The following is an 11,648-nucleotide window of genomic DNA, read 5'->3' on the forward strand; positions in this document are numbered from 1 at the left end:
CAAATAGATCAACATATTTAGCATTAATGGAACTAATAGAGTACATTGAAGGGGTATTTTCATTATAAGCATTTCATACAATGCATCATGACATGTTATTTTGCAAACTAGAGGCATATGGCATTAGAGGCATAGTTCACAAATGGTTAAGTAGTTATTTGGAAAACAGACAATATGTACAGTTTGCTGGCAGTAAATCAAAATGTATAAAGGATAAATGTGGAGTCCCAAAAGACCAGATGAGGTATTTCATTTATGCTACTTGTTTTGAGAAGGAGGTAGGTAAGAGAAGATTTTTCTTTGCCCTGCTTCTTTTTGATTATGGAATATACACCACTTTATTAGGCACAACTTGCTAGTACTGGGTTGGACCCCTTTTTGCCTTCAGAACTGCCTTAATTCTTCGTGGCATACTTTCAGCAAGGTTTTAGAAACATCAAAGACTTTAGTCCATATTGACACGATAGCATCACGCAGTTGCTGAAGAATTTGTCGGCTGCACATCCATGATGTGAATCTCCCGTTCCACCACATCCCAAAGGTGCTCTATTGGATTGAGATCTGGTGACTGTGGAGGCCACTGGAGTACAATGAACTCGTACAATGAACCATGTTCATGCCATACCAGTTTGACATGATTTGAGCTTTGTGACATGGTGCATTATCCTGCTGGAAGTAGCCATCAGAAGATGGGTGCACTGTGGTCATAAAGGGATGGACATGGTCAGCAACAATACTCAGGTAGGCTGTCACGTTTAAACAATGAGCAATTGGTACTAAGGGGCCCAAAGTGTGCCAAGGTAATATCTCCCACACCATTACACCACCGCCACCAGCAGCCTGAACTGTTGACACAAGGCATGATGGATTCATGCTTTCATGTTGTTTATGCCAAATTCTGACCCTACCATCTGGATGACCTGAAACAACCATACCACAATCAAACAAAAAAAAAAAACTTTTCCACATGTCACACTGAATAATTGCCAATTATAGAGCAACACCTCTGTGTCCTTTGTGCAAGAGATTGGATAAGTGGGTGCATTCAGCCACTCTGTTAATGAATGGTCCTGTGTCCTTTGGCACGTATATTTGACCTCCTCAATAAAATGCTGAGAGATGGTGCTTTCCTCTCAAAGAATTCTCTTAATTATCAGAGATGCCTGTATTTATATTACAATCAGTAGCTCTCAACTCTAGGATTTTTAACTTTATATCATATATAATCTCTCAATAGAACTCAAGCTGAGGGGAACAAATACCAAAGCCTTTTTCAGAATTAAAAAACAGGGTTCACAGGGTTCAATAAGTTTTAAAGGCGAGACTTTCGTTGCAGATGAGGAGTTACTAATGAAAATGGCGTCCCGCTGTGCCACAGTCTCTATCGTCCTCTCTCAGGGAAATATAGGCTGGTGCCGCCCCGTTTATCGTCCTTTCTCAGAAGAACAGGGTCAGTGAGGGGTAGCCTGCTGGAAAGAAGGGGTAGGTGGAGGGATTTTCTCTGGCATTATATCACCTTTTTCCAGACTGCCTACAAAGTGTCTCTTCTAATAAAGTCACTTTATTTAAGTTTTTGCACTTGTTAGAGAAGAAAATATTCTAAGGTGAGAGATCAAGCTTGAAAAAGATCAGCGTGATCAAAGTGTCTATCAAATGGCCTGATGGTTTACAAAGAGTCCCTTTGTGTGAAACAAAGAGTGTTTTTTTCGTTTTGTTTTGTTTTTTCTTCCGGCAATTCTCAATGAAAACTGACGATTTCTTCAATAGACAAGAGGAGGAAGGGAACAATCAACTGAAGAATACAGTAACACCAGAAGATGTTTAAGGCATTGATTTTCCCATTGTACACTGAGAAGCAAGAGATCATTATGGGGAAATGCACAATGACAGCTTTGTTGTAAAGACACATGGGAGATGTATCCATTCTCCCATGATTGATATCTTATAAAATACTATAAATCCTAATTGTTAGTTTTGAATTGCCTTAGTTTGAGGAGGTTGGATGGAGACACAGACAAAGATTTTTGTAACCTTCTCTCTTTCACATAATTAAAATAATGACACAAGTTTTAGGGGAATTTATATGACAGGTAGCAATAATTGGAATTACATACTCAAACTGTACATTACTCTAAAACTTGGATTATTCTGGTTTAGCCAAGACTGGTGATATTAAAATGTGCAGGATTAGTTTCAGTGGATCACACAGGGCCGTTTTATTTTAACTCGGAATGTCCTTCTTTATTCCCATGGAGGATAGTTTTCGCTTTCAAAGAGCTCGTGGTGTGTGGGATAGAGCTTTAGCCTTTTTTGCCTCAATCTGTGGGTGGTACTGTAATATAAAAAAAAGAAGCTGATTCAAGCAGAAGATGTTGTTTCTGTCTGGCAACTTTATCAGACTGTCTCATGAAGTCAGTGACTGCTGCCTGTGTTTGTGTGTGTGCATAATGTGCGTACACTTAAAACGAAACAGGACAAATAAGGTAAGTGACTCACTGATCACTTCCCTGTATGTGTTATTTTCAGCTTCTGCCCCTAACAGTGACTTCAGCTGGCTGGATGGACATGCTGGATCATGCTTTGAACAAGTCAACCTTTGTCCTGGCTGTTATCTGTCAGCATTAGGCACGACGCCAAGCTCTACATGAAGTGTTGCTTTTCCTTCTTTATGTATTTTGATTTTTTTTATGTGATTAATGTGTTTCTTCCTGCTCTGGTGTCCTTATAGTGGCACAGGGCAAATGTCTGGACTCTCCTCGGGGGTCCTGGCACTGTGCCTGGGAGCCTTTTTTCAGCTGGGCTGACAAACTGGGCTAATCTGTCCTGCTATGTGCAAAGCAGTACATTACAACCTTACCATAGCAACATCAATTTAATGAAAAAAACACCATAGCAATGTAAAATATTTTCTGCATGTACAGACATAACAATGAAAGGATGACAGTGAGACAAAGAGAACAAGAATGTCCTGTCACTTCTTAAAAGGCTGCTTCACTTAAGTTATTTTTTTCAGCCTCCTACAAGGCTGTTGTTACTTTCCAAGTAATTTTATCTGTGCCCCGGGATAGTCCTATTGTTTTTTGTTCTTGTGCTTCTCGTGTATGATGCACACACACACACGGATGGAATACGTTGCATCAGGCTAGCCAGTTTCTGCCTCCCATGGGGTCATTTTAAATTCATCTTTCGAAGACAAGAGTCTTTAATCCTACTACAAAAATTAAGAACAACATGGATACATTAGTCTAATAAAAATCACCTCAGTGTACACTTCCAACACAACATTTTGCTCAAAATATAAGCTATAATCTGAAACAAGATAATATACACTCACTGGCCACTTTATTAGGTACACCTGTTCAATTGCTTGTTAACGCAAATAGCTTATCAGCTAATCACATGGCAGCAACTCAATTTTGTACATGAGTGTGGAAGACCTTGACAAGGAGAATTGTCTTTGAACACACAATGAACAAGTTAAATGATGATAAACAGTTATATTCTTTTCTGTATTTTTAGCATGGCTTTATGGATGGCAATGCTGCTGTCAATTGGCTGATTCCACCACCATTTTGATCCAGACTGAAATATTTCATGAACTGATATTTGTGTTTCCCAGAGGATGAATCCTACTGACTTCGGTGATCCCTGATTTTTCCTGTCACCACCATGAGGTCAAAATGTCAATTTCTCCAATACTTTGGTTTATGACTAAATTCAGAGCTCTTAACATTCTAATAATCCGCAACTGTACTTTGTATTTAGTGCTAATTAGCACAGTGAAAAACCTGTTAAAAATCAGCATTTTCATTGTGAGTATGTTAGCATCAGACAGTGAAATCTAGAATCACATTGCTGATTCAGATCACCTCATTCAGTGTAGTTCAAAGATTCATAGTCACTGACTGTAGTTTGTTTGCTTTTTTCTCTCTAAGCTAAGCATCACATTACATTCAAATGCATCTATGTATGTCAGTAAGTGACGCTTGCACTGACAAGGCACATCAGCACGTACGTCATAAGGGAACATAACTTGAAACACTGAGCTTAAATCTGAGCCTCTACGTGTCCCCTCTGTGGGATCAGAATACAGGAAGAATGAAGGCTTTCGGACTAATTCACCATCCTGGAAAGTCCTCACTTGACAGTTTGACAGCATTGTTATTATCTGATTTTGTATTAACAAGTGGTTCTCTGCTAAGACGTACGTGAAGAGCAGGAACTGCAGGACAGTATGTGACATTCCCAGTCAGAGAAAGTTCCATGAGGCTGCATACAAATTCAGTCTCTCTTTTTACACACAAATTCTTAAGAGATTCCAAAGAGGATTTGCAAAAACACACACACGTACACCACCTAAGCTTTAAGAAAGACTACAAAACAAATTAAATGCCACAGGGGTCTGTCATACAGACAAACAAATCTGTTGTGGCTCAGAATCACAAAGGGCTTTTTTAATAAGAGAGAAGGAGCTGTGGATCAGGGCCGGGAATCTACCACTTTATATGGCTTGACCTTTCTGTACCTCCATCCAGTCCTTTCCTCATCTCCCCTTCTCTCTCTACCGACACACACATATTACATCATCACTGTCTTCTCTTTTTCCCCCTTTTGTTTCCCTATTTTCCACCCCTCTCACAGATGAGATCATTGCACTGATTTCATTCCAGCTGTTACGCTTTGGGGGCATCTGGAAGACATTCCAGTGCAGAGCCACAGACCACAAGCCTGTACAGAGCCTCTCACCCGGCCGTGTAATTCTGAACAGCTGCAGAATATTGAGTTATCACACTTGAGCAAGGACACCAGCCACACTCAATTAAATCAGAATCTGTACTAAGCAAACATGCACATGTGCCACAGTATGTGTGATGTAATAATATTGCTTAGATTGGATATAATATGTGGGATTTTTGAACTATTACTTCAACTGGTTCGACAGGTTGCCATTTAAAATGGAAATTGCTCCAAAGAATATCTTGCACGCAGACACCTGTAACCCTCTGGTGACATCTAGTGGTCCTTTATGAACACTACACAGATGACATTTTTCAATAATTCAGAAAAATTAGTTTTGATGTCACTGACTTAACTTCCTCATTGTTTGGACTTTCACATACTCCACTGCTGTATGTGTAACAGCGAAATATTTTCCCTTCATTCTTCATTATGTTTCTCTTTTCGTGTGACCTTTATAATGTGAGTATTTAGAAAAGTATTGATGTGACCCCAAAGAGAACTAATGTGTTATTTCTGCATAGGACTTCTGAAACATGTTAACCGATCAAAATTATCTTTATGAGCTATCTTTTATTAAATTTGGAAAAGTCATAAACAAGCTGATAAAACATTGCTAAGTAGTTTTTGAGCTGTCAAAGAGGGCCCAGGCTGTCCAGGACCCCAACCATGAACATCAGGGTTTATTCATTAGCGTACACTTTTAATACATATTAAATGCAAAGACTGCGCTGCTTAGCAATAGTGTAAGGCTAATTAACAATCAGTGTTTGCATTACTGTTGAAATTGAAATTATTGTTCTCCTTTAATATTTACAAAAGAATGCAAGTGACAAGCTACATCAAGTGTTATTCTAGACATGTACACTACTGCCTTAATGGTATTCCTATATTTGTTCATAGACTGACTGGCACACAGACTTCATACACAAAGCATCAGATGGTCCTCTGTAAGATTATTATATTTAACTAAAAGACATGATTTTCCCATAAGCAAGTAAAAACCCTAGTGAATGTGCTTAAGGAGTATCATACCCAAAAAGCATGTATACATGCACATTACAACCTTGCTACAAAAGGGAACAGATAAAAGCCATAACAAGTTCATGTTCTGCTTGAGCTCTGCAATGTATAACCAACCACAAACAGAATGAGTCTGAGATCAAAAATGTCATCGCTGCATGTTTATCACACGGCCTGAAATCACATACACTATACTATAGGTCATCAGTGACAGTTTTACTTAAAAATCTTTTTCAGTTTAATCGTCCTTGATCATTTTATGAAAAGATTCTGGTCAGTAATTATGTTCCTTTATGTTTACTTTGTTGCTAGGTCACAGGTGTGTTGAGTCTAAACAAATCAATGGATACTAAACAGTAAAGTACAGAAAGAGACCCATAAAACTTTTACAGAACTTTGATCCCTCAAAACCTGATTTAACAACCGGGCACAAACGAAACAGTGCTTAGGGAAATCTGGGTAACTCCAAACTTGGTTCATTCAAATTTGTCAATGCACAAAGAAAGAATAACTAAAAGAAAGCAATGCCTTCACAGTTGATAAAGTGACATTTGTGACAATACTTTTCAATTTTTAGTTACTAAGTTTAGTATCCACATCACTGCAATCATTTACTTATTTCCTCAAACTGTAGTTTGTGCATGTATGCATTTTGTTGCTTTGTTCAACTACTTTTGCAATGTGTATGAGCAATAATCTCTCATTGTGGCATGGTCGTTGGCCTAACATTATAAAGGAATGAGCCTTGAGTAATCCAGTCCTTTGTCTGTTCACCTGGTTGCGCCAAGTCCCATCTTCTGACATGCTCATGTTTCTTTTCATTGTTAATATCTCAGTCTCATTGCCCCATATCTGTCTATTATCAACCTTCCGGATGTGACACCCTTCTTTGACCTGGCAAGCTTATTTTATCTTCTTCCCCTTCCCTAGTTTCACATTGAAGTTTTGTTTCTCAGTGATGGTCTAAGGATGATAGTGCTGGGGACACTGGGTTGTTACGGTTTCCATAAACGTAATACAAAGCCTGTTCTCTTGTGATTTATTTTGTTACTGTATTGATTGCTTTCTATGATGTCTTTCAAGACAGAGTTTTCTGTAGCTGTAAATAAACACGACATAGAATTGAGGGTTGCTAAACCTGTGCATACTACTAAATGGAATGCAGATTAACTTGCCTTTGTGACATCATTGTGATACTACAAGGATTCATAACATATTATGATATTATAGGATGCTATCCCAAATATTGTTCCTCCTCCTTGTTAAGTAAATATTACAGAATGCCAAATATATGTAGTATTTGATCCTGGACATCAAGCTGTTAAAATCCTTTGGAATAAAAAATAGAAATTGGAATTTTAACTAACAGAGGTTCTGGTTTTAGGTTTTAGTTTTCATAATGAAAATACGAGGCTGCATAGGCTTACAAGTCAATACAGTAGTGAATTAGTAAATAGTGGCAACAGGTCACGAGCTACGAGGAGTGTTTTGACATTTGCACATAACAATGACAGTGGACACTTTCGTCTCAAAATGTCAGCATGACTCACTTTTACGTGGCTGTAGTTTCTTTCCAATAGGTTTACAGATTGAATAATAGTGTGAGTATAAAGTATTGAGATTAAAAAAAATGTTTTCGCCGTGCAGTTTTGTGACAAATGAAAGTGTTTTGCGTTCAGTTATCACCAGCATTTGTAGATAATACCCTTTTATTGTGAAGGATTTGGGGCCGGAAGTTTTTTGCTGTTGCTGCTGGTGGGCTCAAGCCATTTAACTTTAAGTCCCACTGTATTTCCCGGCAAAACGCTGAACTTTTAAGGTAAAAGTAGTTTTTTTCCCTTTTCAAATATAATAATTTCCTCCAATTCAACCCAAATAATGCCTATTATAATAGAAGGCCCAATATCACCTTTATTTAAATCTTTCATAGCATCTCTGTAATATTGACCAGGTGATGTCGTAAAAGTAATGTCATGTAACATGATACCAGCCGGCGAGGCTCATGGTGGAAGTGAGTTAAAGAGGATTATGAATACCTCTTTTCATGTAGACAAATAGAAAGCGAAGTTGGACTTTTTGGACGAATGTACTTGGCGATTTGGGGAAATACTTAAATGCCAGTCACTCACATAAAAGGCGCTCTCAATCGTAGGGTCGCCATTAATTCTGGAAATAAATGTAAAGGTAAGATGACTTTGGGCTGATTTGTTAAACGGTTGTTTGTGTACGATATTTTGTTGAATTGCCTAATGGCGACATGCTCTGAGTGAGTTTGAGTGCCTACTGTTAAGCGCTTTTCGCAAGATATGGGCTTTTATTATGAAGTAATAAAATGGAAAACGGATGTAGTGAATCTATGATGGGCTGCTGCGGGCACTCTGTGTAAATCCTTAACTACAGTCTGGTGTAAATAAAAGACGATGAAGTTCATTTTATACTCTAGTCTACATGAGTAGCCTATAGGCGCAACTAATAACCCTTGGCTATTACTTTGTTTATACAAAAAAGTTGGAATTAAAACAGTTTTTAACTGCAGGTTTAAAATGAATGAATTTTAATGTAAATAACACGTATATAGTAAACTAGGTATTATGACTTATGTTGCTAACTAGCTGGTTCTACTTTAGTATGCTTTGGGGATGGACATTTGATGTAAGTTAGGTCTATATAAACAAGTACTGAATATTTGGATTTGTTTTTCTTTTCTGGAGGCATACATGCAGTTTTTTGATTTATTTATTTTTCCTGAGGTGGTTGCATGCTGATGAAACTTTATGCTACATTTTTGGCGTTGGTTTGTTTTGGGTTTTCATGGATAAGAACATCGCTAGTGGTTCTTTGTTACTCTGAGTTTAACATGTGTCTTGATCTTCACTTTTTAAATGGAAATCTGTGTGAATTTGTAAAGTAGGTATATTCATTCTGTGAGCTGTGGTTTTCCACTTCTCAATTGGTTTTTGAGTTGTGTTGCTTTTATTTTGTTTTTTGTTTATTAATGTACTGTTATTTCGAGTAATTTCCATGATTTTGAATTTATGCACGTAAATGATTGTATTGACTAATTACAAGTGCATTTTTATGGCTTTTGTGTTATTAACTCAATATGTTATGTGCAAGAGTACTGATTTTGGTCATTTGATCTTTCTCTCTGTTTCTTTATTTGCCCTCTTCACACCACTTCCGCCACCTCACTTTCTTGCTCTCTGTCTTCTCTTTGTTATTCAGATGAAGTTATTTGTTTTCGGCATTGTGTGTGCGTTTCTGCAAGTCAGTTGCCAAAATCCTACGAGCCACTGGACTCTGCTGCCCCACAGTATGTTTGATCTCCATGAAAACACACTTATCAATCCAAGTTTAAACAGTTCATCCATAACCTCTTCCTGTGTGTCCTCATGTTAGCTTTGGTTGTGGAGGTGGACGGCACTTTGGGCCAGCAGCCCCTGAGCTGCCTGGAGTCGCCAGAGGAGCTTACGAGGAGAGACATTAAGAATCAGGATATTTTTTGGAGGAAGAATGGAGTACAGGAAGCGCAGAGAGGAAACTCATATCTGGTGCAGCTGGAGGAAAGCTTAGGAGGGGGCAACTACACCTGCCACAGCGAGGACGGATCACTCCTCAATCATACTGTGATCCTGATCCAAGAGGAAGAAACTAAGAGGAGGAAGATTCTTGTGAAATCTGACCAAGGTATGATCTAATTAAAAACTTTGCACTGAATAGAACAGCTAGAAATTTCCACTGACTAATTGGGTCTTGTCTGTTTGTTGTGTTCCCATCTCTGCATGTTTACGTGCCGTTATCGTTATCTCATTAGAAGATTATTTAAAGTGCTCGGCTCAAAATTACAACGGAGAGTTCCACTGCTCTTGGACCTGGCACAGCAGACGCGTTGGCAAAGTAGCATTCATCAAAGCTCGACGGTAAGCTCACAAACTGCTGAAATGTTTTCTGTTTCGCTCTCCAGTAATAACACAGTGCTCGGAGCCATGTCAGAGCTGAGACTACACAGCGACGCCCATAAATGCGTCCTTATGAGAGGAAACATAACAAAGTGCTTTTTTGGATCAGTTTTTATTTAACAATAATACAGCTGTAAATGCTCCTGAACGATAGGTTCTACTTTATACTATGTAATACTTTAATCAGCATCTGCTCCTTCAGCTTTTTGTCCATGAGAAGTTGTTACAGCTTCTTGCCATGAAAAAACCCTCCACAAAATCAGTGTGTCGTGTCAATAAAAAAAAAAATATTATTATTATTTTGCAGTGTCACTGACAGCAATGACATTCAGTGCTCTGTGGATACCAGCGGTCAGCGTTGGACATGCTCTTCAGGTCAGAGACACTTTGGCTGTTCAGTGGACGACAGCGGACACAGGATCTTGTGCTTGGACAAGCAGCACTGCCCCTATACTGAGGAGAGTCAACAGATCCACATCAGTGTCTACGTGAAGACTGAGCACTTCCTAGTGGAAAACTACTCGAAACACTTTTACCTGTCAGAGATAGGTGAGACATCTCCGGGAGACAGATTTCTTTTCCTGTACATAACTCCGTACTTCCATGTACTTGTTTTTCTTGTCTTTCTCCTCCTGTCTTTGTTTTCATTCCGCCCTGTCTTTTGCTTTCACACTCGATAGTGAAACCTGACAAGGTGATGATCAGTACAGTCAACACTACGATGATAGAGTGGAGTTACCCAAGATCCTGGAGCAGTCCCTTCTCCTACTTCCCCCTCACTTTCCAGATTGCACAGCTGAAGAAGGGATGTGAAAAGTGTGACAACCCGTGCACTGACTCAAAAGCCACAAAGGTAAGAGGACCCTATTGATTGCCATGCACCTTGTAATTTGTATTTTAAAGAACTAAAGCAGAGTGAAAATAATAACAAAATGTCAGACAAATGACAGGAAATCCCACAAGCCATAAAAGAACTGCGCACACAAATCACAAGAAAGAGTAAATGTTGCATGACTTGATATCTTTTTTTTTACTTCTTAGATCTTGACAGTCCACTCTACAGACATTTGTCAGTTTGAAGTCAAGCGCAAGACTAAGGCCGTCTGTGTCCGAGCCAAGGATGCTCTCTGTAACTCACAGTGGAGCGAGTGGAGCCACTTAAGGTCAGTGCCTCCCCCTGGAAAAGTGGGAGATACCTTCTTGACAGCATCAGGCTAGATCTCAGGAATTCACACTATGTAGACGTGGTTGTAACTTCTGTTATGAATATATTTTACTAGCTTGCTTGGAGTAAAATTGGGAGTTATTTCACACAAATGTCCATTTTTCCATCGCAGACTGAAGAACAAGAAGAAGAAAAACAACAGACATCGTAAAAACAAACAATGAGCATAACAGAAGAAACACAATCCCAAAACTGGACATCTCGATTTACTTAAAAGCTTTTTATATATTTATATAATATTGTATCAAGGTGTTTGTAATATGTAACTATTCCTAATGATAAGTGAACAAATAAAATGAGATTTAAAAGGTTTTTTTTGTCACTACCTTATGTGTCCTTTAGCTGAATATTGGATTTTCATTTTTTTCACAGCTACAATCAGCAGCTTTTTCCTGATTTTTAAAATTGAACAGGAACATTATCAAAGTTTTTTCTGAAGTCTCTATTGAAACTGTACAAAGTTTTCTATATTACGATGGTTTAGTATTGCATTTATCCAGACCTGTACCATATGCCCTAAGCACCTGACCCTGTACCTTTTTGGTAGAGAACAGAAACCTGTTGTTTCTATTTGACCAATAAACAACAGTGGTAAATCTGCTCAGAGGTTTATGTTGTTTCCCTAAACAGTTAGGTGAGAGTGTGGCTTTTGGAAGAAACTTTCCTAACATTTTGAACTAAGTTGTCTGTTGCCTGTTCTCTAG

The 11,648-nt window shown here is 38.5% G+C and overlaps 1 protein-coding gene across 1 annotated transcript; it reads left to right on the top strand.

Moving 5' to 3' along the window:
- The first annotated feature begins 7,534 nt into the window (after nt 1-7,534).
- il12ba (interleukin 12Ba) lies at nt 7,535-11,211 on the top strand. Its single transcript, XM_046043301.1, has 8 exons — nt 7,535-7,579; nt 8,986-9,073; nt 9,160-9,447; nt 9,575-9,680; nt 10,027-10,268; nt 10,400-10,572; nt 10,761-10,882; nt 11,057-11,211. The coding sequence occupies exons 2-8, from the start codon at nt 8,986-8,988 to the stop codon at nt 11,106-11,108; spliced, it is 1,071 nt and encodes a 356-aa protein (XP_045899257.1). The 5' UTR covers nt 7,535-7,579; the 3' UTR covers nt 11,109-11,211.
- The last annotated feature ends 437 nt before the right edge of the window (nt 11,212-11,648 follow it).

This window comes from Micropterus dolomieu, unplaced genomic scaffold (assembly GCF_021292245.1).
Source record: "Micropterus dolomieu isolate WLL.071019.BEF.003 ecotype Adirondacks unplaced genomic scaffold, ASM2129224v1 scaffold_180, whole genome shotgun sequence".
NCBI classification, from domain to species: Eukaryota; Metazoa; Chordata; class Actinopteri; order Centrarchiformes; family Centrarchidae; genus Micropterus; species Micropterus dolomieu.

Excerpts from the sequence above, each read along its gene's own strand:
- il12ba (XM_046043301.1), top strand. The coding sequence starts at position 8,986 with ATGAAGTTATTTGTTTTCGGCATTGTGTGTGCGTTTCTGCAAGTCAGT. Across the intron at positions 9,448-9,574 it reads TCTTGTGAAATCTGACCAAG|AAGATTATTTAAAGTGCTCG; the intron begins GTATGATCTAAT and ends TTATCTCATTAG. Across the intron at positions 9,681-10,026 it reads GCATTCATCAAAGCTCGACG|TGTCACTGACAGCAATGACA; the intron begins GTAAGCTCACAA and ends ATTATTTTGCAG.